General features: G+C 31.3%; 2 protein-coding genes across 2 annotated transcripts; one reads left to right on the top strand and one right to left on the bottom strand.

The window, feature by feature from the left end:
• The first annotated feature begins 244 nt into the window (after window positions 1-244).
• Window positions 245-2,905, top strand: endos (alpha-endosulfine). The gene is made up of 4 exons (XM_068770521.1): window positions 245-397; window positions 882-928; window positions 1,418-1,534; window positions 1,666-2,905. Exons 2-4 carry the CDS (start codon window positions 890-892, stop codon window positions 1,855-1,857), a joined length of 348 nt encoding a protein of 115 aa, XP_068626622.1. The 5' UTR covers window positions 245-397; window positions 882-889; the 3' UTR covers window positions 1,858-2,905.
• LOC137926813 (tubulin gamma-1 chain-like) lies at window positions 2,460-10,893 on the bottom strand. Its single transcript, XM_068770520.1, has 10 exons — window positions 10,651-10,893; window positions 10,376-10,578; window positions 9,394-9,540; window positions 9,012-9,148; window positions 7,734-7,928; window positions 6,859-6,979; window positions 6,065-6,196; window positions 5,339-5,521; window positions 4,391-4,577; window positions 2,460-3,160 (listed from the first exon to the last, which is right to left on the bottom strand). The coding sequence occupies exons 1-10, from the start codon at window positions 10,697-10,699 to the stop codon at window positions 3,144-3,146; spliced, it is 1,371 nt and encodes a 456-aa protein (XP_068626621.1). The 5' UTR covers window positions 10,700-10,893; the 3' UTR covers window positions 2,460-3,143.
• Window positions 10,894-11,227: the final 334 nt, after the last annotated feature.

The following is an 11,227-nucleotide window of genomic DNA, read 5'->3' as shown; positions in this document are numbered from 1 at the left end:
AAGCGACCTAAAATATTGGCGACTCTTTAAGCTGTTAAATTAAATATCATAAACAGAGCGGGAGATGTTGAGGTATTATATATTAGATTTTATACAATAATTACATGAAAGGTGATATCTTGTATCAAAAATATATTTAAATGTCTCCATAAATTAATTGTAACAATTATGATTTTTTATTAATAGAAATTCTTTCCATTCATAATTTATTATTCTGGCAATACTTATTTTAACGCCATTTTTTATTTGAAGTGAAAAGAATCACGAGAAAATTTTGATTTGTTGACCACTATATCAACGGTTACAATTATTGCTCGGGAATTTTCCATCGGCGTCTTGTTTTGAATAAAGTTTGAAGAAGTCATTAATTTTCTTTAAAAACGATATTAGATTTCAGGTAAACAACTTTCTTTTACATTTATTATGCTACTGACATTTTAGTGCTGATATTTTTTAGCCATGTGTATACTTTTTGTTTAATATTTTCTTGTTTGTTATTATTTGACTTCCATAATTACATTTTTAAGAATCAGTATCGTATAAATCAATAACACTAAAAAAGTTTATTTGTTTAACTGTGGGTAAACAAAACAAAGTCCTTGTATATTTAGTAACATTTGACATAATTAGTAAATTTATGGAAATAATGGTTACAGGCATTTGTATCTTATGTTGATTATAGCTTGTAAAACTTGGACGACCGCTGCTATTTTGTTCTACAAAGTTACGAATTTTCAACACGCATTAAACACTAGAATTTTATATATGGAGGGTAAACTAATAAACAACGTGGAAATAACAACTTTTGTTAATACTTATTTATATATTGTATTTACTTGTACTGTAATTCCATTATTATATATATGAATTGATATTTACAGCTTACATTATGGCAGATTCAATGGATCAAAGTGAAACCCCAAAAGATGTGAGTTTTTAATGTTTTACTTTATTTTAGTTTCTTTTATCTAGCAGTGAAGCCGAAATTAATTCTGTTTGTTTTACAAAATTAACTAAGAAGCTGTGGGGTTATTTATAAGTTAAATACTTGATACTGCCTAAGAGATATTCTTAAAAAAATTGGTATGTCGATAGTTGCCTACCTCTCAGTACATATTTAATATTATGTATGCCCCCTAAATTCAAAAACTTAACACTTACAAGTCGTTTTGTCTTAAAAAATTAACAAAATGTTGACAGGTGTGCATAATACAGTTCCACAAGGTTTCTTACATTTTTCTTAGTTTAAATCTCAAATGATCTTATCTAAACTTAGTTCCTCAAAATACATGGAACTTGATATTTGTATTCACTAGGGGCCAGCTCATCTCAGCAGGTTAGCATTCTGAGCTGGTGGTAGCTTACTCATTCTAAAGTGCATGCCAACTTGAATACTCTATTTATTCCCTTATTACAGCCTAAGGAATTGGAAAAGTTGGAAGAGGCTAAACTCAAAGCGAAATTTCCAAACGCTATGCTTGGTCGGGGCCCCAGTGGACATTCAGCTTTTCTTCAAAAGAGATTAGCTAAAGGAGTAAGTCAATTTGAATACCTATGCAATAAAATTGATGCATATTTGTACTACTCTTAATTAATAATGGTAATATTTTAAAACTACGAAATACAAAACTTCATCTTCATGTTACATAATATTTGTTTTTCCAGCAAAAGTTTTTTGATTCTGGTGATTATCAAATGGCTAAACAGAGGCCCAGTAACCTTGCAGCGCCGTTTAAAGCTCCTGCGGTGCCTGCCAAGTTGCCAACAGGTGATGCAATCCCGACACCTGACACCGTTCCACTGAGGAAAACATCTATCATACAACCCAAGTTTCAGCCTCCAAGTCAGACCTCCTAGCCTTGCCAGGGGCCAGAGGCAGAAAAACTTATGTTAATTCCAATTTTTTATTTCATTTTGCTACTGCATCGCACTATGCAATTGCTTACATAATTTTTTCAAATTAAGTTAACGCCTTCTGTGGCAAACTGATTAGTGTAAACAGACATCTCATATTATCACTGAATAACTCGATGTCTCTATTGTGATTTCAACATAACTAGTAGTATGTTAAAAACAAAAAAAACCTTTATAAGAACAACTGTTATAATTATGTATACAATTTAGATAATGTTAGTAGTTTTGAAGATATATGTACATTGGTGTTGTCCATCATTATCTAACCATTTATCTGGTAACACAAAATTTGCTATGTCATGTTGATTGCCTATATGAATAATTGTATTGAATTTTTTTTTAATATACTGTCATATACCAATGTTTTCACTGTAAAAAAATAGATATTGGTAGTTCACATTTTATTTTATTAACTTGTATATGTGCCATCCCTGTTATACTTTTGTCTGAGTAGAAGTTTAATTTTGTCTTTTACTTTGGGGTTCTTTTGTTGCCATATTAAAATTGTTTTTCTGAATAAAGCAGATTATCATTACTCTGCCCACCATATTATTATAGAGGGATGACATAGTTTTACCATAAACTTGCATAGTTCATAATTTCCATTGCTTCAATAATTATTTTCGGGAATTCATTCAAAATTACATGATTACAGTGGCTTTAAATTTAACTGTATATATGGCCATGATTGACAAGTGATTGTAATGTAAGAATTAGTGTGAGGTTTTGAACAACTGTAGAACAATGTGGGAACTATAAAGAAAAATGTCATAATAATATCAAAAGTTTTATTCTTGTAATTTATTTAACACATAGTTACTAATTAAAATAAACATGACTGTACACAATACATAATTGTTAACAATTCAGATCTATTATTGATTTAATTTTGCAAAATAATAACCACATTGTGTTGTGCACAGGGGGTGAGAATATGCGAAAGGAATGTTTAGGGTTAGCTATATTTAATAATAAATTCTTGATAAGAAAATGTTTGTTTTTATTACCTAACTATAGTTAATTCTAGTTAACAGAGAGAGTGTGCATAGTGTGGACTTGAGAATTAACAAATTCGAGTTTAATAATCATTAAATGGCACTTGTTAAATGTAACAACCAAATCCATATCCGAGTGAGACTTATGTGGTTTCCACCTTCCTTTGGAATGCCTATAAATAGAAACCGCGCCACTGTATCGACATACTCTTCATTTCACATCCTCGCCATTTGCTATATTTGACTGCTCTCTGAAACAAAAAAATTAATAATAGTCAAGTAAAGTAATGATGGATCGATGACGAGACACTGGTTGCAGGCAGATGTATAACTGGTCATCATCGCCATTTTTGGGGGAGGTCTATGCCTTGCAGTGGGTCTGTCGGCTATGTGACGGTAATGAGAGTAAGGCCATGGCATTTTGTTAGTTATATGACATAACCACTGCTAACAGTTAAAAACACGATATCTTACTGGAAAATTCTGAAGGACATTTGCAACATTCAACAATAGGTTAGTGGAGTAATTTATGACCTAATCACAACAATGGGAATATTACCAAACCAATAAGTCTTGTGCCAGACTCGGTATCTCTTATTCCTATTGGCCGCAACTATAAAGCTATTTGAATAATAAAATACTACAAGAGGACTTTAATGTGAAATAAATAAAACACGTCTCAAAAGACATATTATTACTACAAGTAGTATTTTTGAAATACTTAACGTCAAAATAAAATGTAGGATATTTTAATAGTCAAAAATAAAAATAGCTATAATGTTCTAAAATTAATATGAAAGAGTTATCACAGATAGCACATTAAATTGAAATATAGACAAAAATTGTCAATCAAAAAGATCAAAGAACCTGTAGCATATAAATAATGATAGAATATAGTAACTTGCAAAAATATATAAAGTATATACATAATAAAAGTGTCACCATGTATTTTAAAAGAAGTATCAATTCAATCCATTGTATACAATAAATTTATTATATTGAATTGGAATATCATGATGAAATATGGAGATTGGCTGTGATTGCTATTAATCTAAACTCAGCAAAAAACTCAAAATAAAATGATTGAAATTAATTTTTAATTAAATTTAACTAACGTAATCATACACCAACCACACAATTATGTAAAAAAAATTACTCGAATATTAAACTTAAGGCTACTTCAGACATATAGATATATAATAATTAAAAAAATTATCTTGTGATCAATTCATTTTTAGATGCACTTTATTTATTACAACATCACAAAGAATGGAAAACTGTATATGATTTAGTACAGTTATACCTGAAGACATTGTAATATTCAAAAATAAATTAAAAAACATTTGTGCATGCTTTAGTTTATCTATATCCAAAGTATCCAAGCACCCGGTTTTAAAAATGGTTAACACAATGTTATATGATTTCTTTCATTTAAAGTAACTTAGCAAAAGTTTTATGAGAGTAAACTGTTTAAACCCAACCAGGGTTCCAGTGCACGTAGTCTGGCGTGGCTGCGGCCTGGTACTCCTGCACGAGGTCATCCACTACGCCGCGCGATTCATCGAACTCCTCCAGGGACTCTTTGAACATTGGCTCCTTGCGAAACACCTCCAGGAACGCCTCCCTCTTACGTAATTTGTCGAACTGCTGCAAACATCTGTCAAACAACTGCAAGCAAATGATTAATAACTAGCATCATACATAGTCAAAATTATTATCAGTGTACACACCACACAACCTATCTCAAAAAGTCAATGCTTCTACCTTAATGACGCATGGACGACGTTATGCAAAGGTTAAACACGTATTAATTTTATTGTCTTATGAATGATTGATGTTTGTCAGAAAAACTTTATTCATGATTTTTTTATAATTAATATTTAAGTACAAGTATCTTGTATATCTAAGGAGACGCTGATTTGAGCAGCTTTCTCTCTGTTCAATTTGAAGTTTATGGGCCTCTATTCAGCAGAGAATGTCAAATGACTGAAATAATTATGACATCATGTTTTTCTCTTGGACTATGAATGCTTTGTTACTTACCTATCTCTTATTTCAGGGACTATTGGAATATTTTCAAAATATTGTGAGTTGTTGTTTATCTTAATCATACAACAGCTTCCTATGTATGAAACCCTTCCTTCCCTTTATGAGCTCAAATATAAATATCATATCTACCTATTTTAAGGATATAAGTACATAATTAATTAATGTTTTTCATGAAAGAATCTCTATTATACAGTGCCACGTGCCGGTAGACGCGGTGTGGGTAGACCCCCCAACTCCTAGTTGGACCGACTACATAATCAAGGTAGAAAATCTTAGAATTTAGTTTAAACAGAGCACCGGAGTTCTATTTCTAAAAGCTACCAAGATAGCCTTAACAATATATGTCTGTGACAGGAGACGGTACATGTTAAAAGACTTACTGAGGAAATGTTGGTGTGATTCGCAAGCAGCAGACCGGAGACTTTATGCGAGGCGTGGACGTAGGGCGAACGCCGCGACAGCGCCACCTGGATGGAGGCTGGGCCCCATGGTATGAACGAGGCTAGCTTACGCTCCCTGATGCGCTGCAGCGACTTATGTACTTGCGATGGGTCGACTTCGCCCTGCGTTTGAAATAAATACGCTTTATTAAACATTCTATTAACATGGTTTATTGGAAGTAAGTAGGTTTTCTTATAACTTAATTTTATAACAAATTAAAGAAATTGTACTTATATGTAATATTAGCTGCGGTCCTAAAAAAACACTCCTTTAATCCCCGCAGGTTACTAATAATTATACTTATTGGTTACTAAGAATTACATAAAATCTGTTTTTAATTGATTTCTATTTCTGCAAAAGGAACATTCCTAACAAACTTCAAGTCCCATAACCTTATGTTTCCAGAGATATTGTGATGAGTCAGCAAATAGGTAGATATTTTATATATCCAAAAATCAAAGGTTTCAGGTACAATAATTCTTGTAATAATATTAAAAATATTATAATTACAACACTTTCAACTTAATATAATTATTGTTTACCATCTGACCCTGCAGACTGTACTTCAGGAAAAATTATTGGCATTGGGTTGGTTTAGGCGTTTAATGTTTTATGCTTTTACAAGCTTAGTAAAAATAAACCACCCTGTATGTGTTAACGTTTACCTGTATAATATTGAGTATTGATATGTAACAGTGCTGATTGGTCCTGTCCGGGCTGAGTGAGACCATCATGTTCTTTGGCTGCAGCAGTCTTTGCATTACGTCTAGTACTGTCGTCTTTCGTATCTTTGGTGCCTAAAAGTAATACATAATTGATTATAATACTTTTTGTTGTACATATCTATGATACTATTATATGAAGCCGTTTATGAAATATGTTCACTCTCAAGGGAGATTGCCTAGTTTGACAAGAGGTGACATGGGGGCCGAAGAACACACAGTAATTATTTATTAATTGCCATTAGCTAAGTAAATAATTATTTATTTGTATTTCATTTTAGATGTATAATAATTTATTTAAAATATCGTTATTATTACTATTTCATAACACATAGTAACAATTAACAAATTGTTATAAAACAAGATGTTCACCCAAATAGCTAGCTAGCTTAAAAAGTTTAGCTGATAAGCTAAAACTGAACTTTTTGGGTGGACATATGTTGTTTGAATGGGTGAACATAAGCTGTTTCAAAGCAATGTTTGTTTATATATTTTAGTTCTATCGAGACTGTAATATTGATTTATGATATTATATATATTTGCTAAATATATTTATTCCTTATTCTTATTAAAATATCAAAACAAAAATTATGACTTTCCATAAATTTGAGATATTTCTAGCTTTTCGACGTAATATATCCAGTGTCATGAAAATTTTTATTTCAAGGATATATTTCATGAACGGCTCCCATATCAATAGTATATTTTATTATCTTCGTGCATTTATATATACTGACAGCGTTGAGCTCATGGTCGGCCGTGAGGGGTGTGTAGCCCGTCATGAGGAAATGGAGACGCGGCGTAGGGATCAGCGGCGCCACTAAACTGATGAGGTCATTGTTCATGTATGATGGATATCTGCAATAGATTCGAATTAATAATACACATAAATAATTTTAACAAAAAAATCATGTTTGTTACTGTACGTAAAGGGCTATATCAAGCAAAAAGAAGTCAAGATAGACATGATTCTAAGGTAGGATCTGCTTGGACCAGCTGGCAACTAAGCAACACATATAATATCTAGGTAAATCAACAAAGAAACATCACAAAACCAATGTGATGAAGGAGCATGGAGTATTATTAATTGTGTCATAAGCCAGCCAGAAAACCAGAGAATGTCTGTTATAATAACGAGATTGTTATTATATTTGCTAGGGAAAAATATATTTATATTGCTTCTGGATGGGAATTCTAATTTTAAATTCTAAAATATTTTTTTTATTTTCTACACTATCAAGAAGAGATTTTTGAAATGTTTTTTTTTTTAATTACAATCCTGATGTACTTTCATTGAAAACAGGCTTCAGACACAAACTTTAAAAAATACATGTGACATTGTAAAATCAGAGCCATAAATAATATTAAAAGAATATTATTCTATCAAAAAAACATTGATAAATAAAAAATACTTTCTTTTAAATAATTACAATATGATAAATACTTGAAAAATTGACATGAAGAAAATATTGTAATCTAAAATCAAATAAATTACAAATAACATAGAAACATTATAAATGATAAAATCTTTTTTCGTAGTGTCAGCCCATAGAGGGCCTCTTAGAGACCTTATATATAACATATACATAATCTTATTTAATTTTATCTATACCTCAGTGTAGCAGTACTGGCACTCATGATAGTGGAGACCAAAGTGTTGATTTGTGCAAAGGAAGGATTTTGTATGTGGAGACGGTCACTGGCAATTCGGTTCAGAGCCGTGTTGTCCAACACCATCACACAATCCGCACTCTCCGTAAGACGCTTCAATGTCAACAAGGAGTTATATGGCTGGACCACTACATCACTAGAAAAAGAACATAACTAAATGTAAACCCAAATGACATATTGTCCCACTTTTAGTAGCCACCTCTGTTTTCAAACTTTACTACTACTTTAAACGAAAATCACATCCAGTTCTAAGAATTTACATTATTTTGTGTCCCTTAAACATCTCAAGGAGATAAGAATTCTATGCAATTTCAATTTGTAATATATATGTCAAAATCAATTTTATTTTTAATGTATACTTTCTTCTTCTTTTAAGACCATGGATGCCCATTGCAAGGCAGAGTCCACTCTCAGCTATCGCCATGATGACGGGTATAGTGCTGCCTGCATTCAGCAACTTCCTGCGACCTTAACTATCTCATTGGTCCACCATGTGGAGGTCTTACCCACGCCGCGTCTACCGGCTCGTGGTCGCCACTCGAGAACCTTTCATACATTGTATACAATTGAACAACCTAATGTAATTTCTAAATGAATATTTTAAGACACATACACTACCAATACCATCGTAAGTATATTAATAAATTCGTTAAGTATTGATACAACATAGTAGATTTCCATGTCTTCAGGAGTGGAAGTTTCACAACAAAGTTTACAAAAAGAAAGAAAGAAGATTTTCTTGTTGGCTCACCTCAAAATTAAAACAGAAAAGTTTGTATTATGCTCAAAGTGTACTCTTATTCAGCATCATACTGCAATACAATCCACTGTACTATATAACTGTACCATAGTGCAGATTTTCAATAAGGGACCCATTTATTTAAAATACTGTTTTTAATAGAGTAAGGAAATGAAATATGTTACCTTGTCAGAAGTATTTTTTACAATAATCAAACAACTTTTCTCAATAACTGTGATTTTTTTTATTTCTCATTGGTATTTTAACATAATTAGTTACATCATTGTGTATTAATGTAATTTTTTTGTGATTAGTTGAATTAAACATCCATCTTTGTTTTAATGCAAAAAATACTTTTTTTTTAATTTGACATATATTCTAGCAAAATAGTAGTACTCTTTATAACCGGTTTAAATATTTTCAATACATCTCATAAGATATAATATTCATAATTTGTAAAAAAAAAATCATAAATATTACCTGATTTCATCAAGATTTGGGAAGACGCTGTAAGTCTGAACCAGTTTTTTAGGAAATCTGTCTGATAAATGCTCCAAGATATATGATCCCATACCAGATCCTGTTCCACCAGCAATTGAATGACAGAGGACAAAACCCTGTAAGATATTTTAGATATTATAATAAAAATGTAGATCAAACTCACATTCAGCAGGTTGCTTACTAAGTTTAACCATATATTCACCTATGTTATCAATAATCTTTTGCCATCAAATATACAATTTTCACTTCAGACAGCTAAAAATCAAGAGGTTTTTCTGTAAAATATGACTACAGAAACTACATTGCTTTCCGGACCCCCTAATATATTACTTATAGAATCTATAAACTATTTTTTTTTTACCTCCAAATTGTCACTGCCATCGGCTTCTCTGTTAATAATATCAAATACTTCTTCATTGAGTTTCTCTCCTTGTGCATATCCACTGGCCCAATTATTTCCTGCACCACCTCCATGTTTCGATAAATATACATTTTCAGGATTGTAAAGCTGAAATTGTACATTATCAATTGTATATTATTTACATAACTATAGTAATTCCACGATAGGCATAAATAAGTTGATATTGTATATAAAAGTATTTCATAGTATATCTAATTTTCAGTGATAGTACAATCACTATTGGATATCTCCCAAAGATTTTCAAGAGGATCTATTGGAAGTGGTCTGGATGCAGTGTCTTGACAGCTGACCCTCGCAAGGTTATCTATCCACTTTATGAGTGAATATCCTACACTGCTCTTGCTGCCAATCTTCTGGGATGTGTTTTATTTACTTAACAATTATATAATAAGAATTTAATGATAAACCTTAAAGATGCTGGCCTAAAATATTCCTTTGATTTACTATAATTGCTAAGCATGGATTTAAATTAATAAATATTTATGATTAACAAATGTTATTTCGAAATATTTAAGGTCTGGTATGGAAATTTAGATTTACTAATCATTAGATATTAAAAACTACAAACTAGTTTCTTCTCACTAAGAGCATGATTATAAATACTTAAATATATGCATGTAAAATAAAGCGTAACAAATAAGAAAAAAGAAGATCTTCGTAATGTGGTTTTTAAATATATAATACTTTAATTTAATTTTGTTGTTTATATAGTCAATGCCAGTTTTGAGACGAAAATGAAAAGAGGAAAGACATTTTGACATGTTTTAATTACAAATCTACTATATAATATGCCATCGAAGTCACTAAGGAATAAAGAAGCTGGGAATCTTACACAATAAAGTAACAACATAGCAGCGAAAATAATTTTTTCACGTTAGAATAGAGCAAATAAATAAATGTTACTCTCGATCTTGGCCCATACCTTCGCATAAGGAGAATTCATTATGGTGTGTATAACTCGGGGTTCCAAGTCGAGTAATACTGCTCGAGGTATGTAATGATCGTCATCTGCCTGGTAAAAAAACACGTCTTTTCGATCGGAACCTGCCGAAGCGAATTCTTCCAAAATCCCCTCTGGAGATATGCCATGTTCGATGCACAATTGTTTCCAAAACTCGAACCCAACTATGACAAATATATATATTTGAAATTAACTGAATCGTAAACAAACAACATTGAGAAGGATGATTTTTTTACTTTGATTTCCGCATTGACCGAGTTGCAGTGTTATCATTTCACTAGGCATTTTTATTCTGTTTTGTGTCACACGTCGCTTGAAAAGAATTCGTAAATCTAACAAGATCTTAATTTATTTGACCTGCCGCCGTTCGTTGAAACCTTCATTTATAATTTGTTGTTCTTTCTAAACAAACCCATCACTGTCAAAAACTTTTCTCTCATTGGTTAGACTGAACTATGGTCCAAATTTACATCAATGAAAAATTCAGTTAAACGAAATCAAACTTTATTGACCAATCATTCTTAAGATTCACTACGTTCACCGGATAGAGCTGTTACAGAAAATGTACTACTTAATAAGGATGTATTTGAATTAGTACCAAAGAGATAGTCTATATTTAATAATGAAAAAATCGACAGATGTTATTTTATAGCCTAAGAAGAAAAAATGCTCTTAACTGGAAACAGTCCACTAAACAATTTGATATAAAATTCGTAAATAAATATTGTCTATCAAATTTATTGCTATTTGTAATTAATAAGATTTCTAAGTAGGGCAAAACATTACAAGCAATCAAAAACAATAAATTTAACT

Source organism: Battus philenor, unplaced genomic scaffold (genome assembly GCF_028537555.1).
Source record: "Battus philenor isolate CCGP_79_NKW_IND1 unplaced genomic scaffold, ilBatPhil1.0.hap1 SCAF_3, whole genome shotgun sequence".
In the NCBI taxonomy this organism is placed as follows: Eukaryota; Metazoa; Arthropoda; class Insecta; order Lepidoptera; family Papilionidae; genus Battus; species Battus philenor.
The sequence above is the reverse complement of the archived record's forward strand: the minus strand, read 5'-3'. Positions and strand labels throughout refer to the sequence as shown.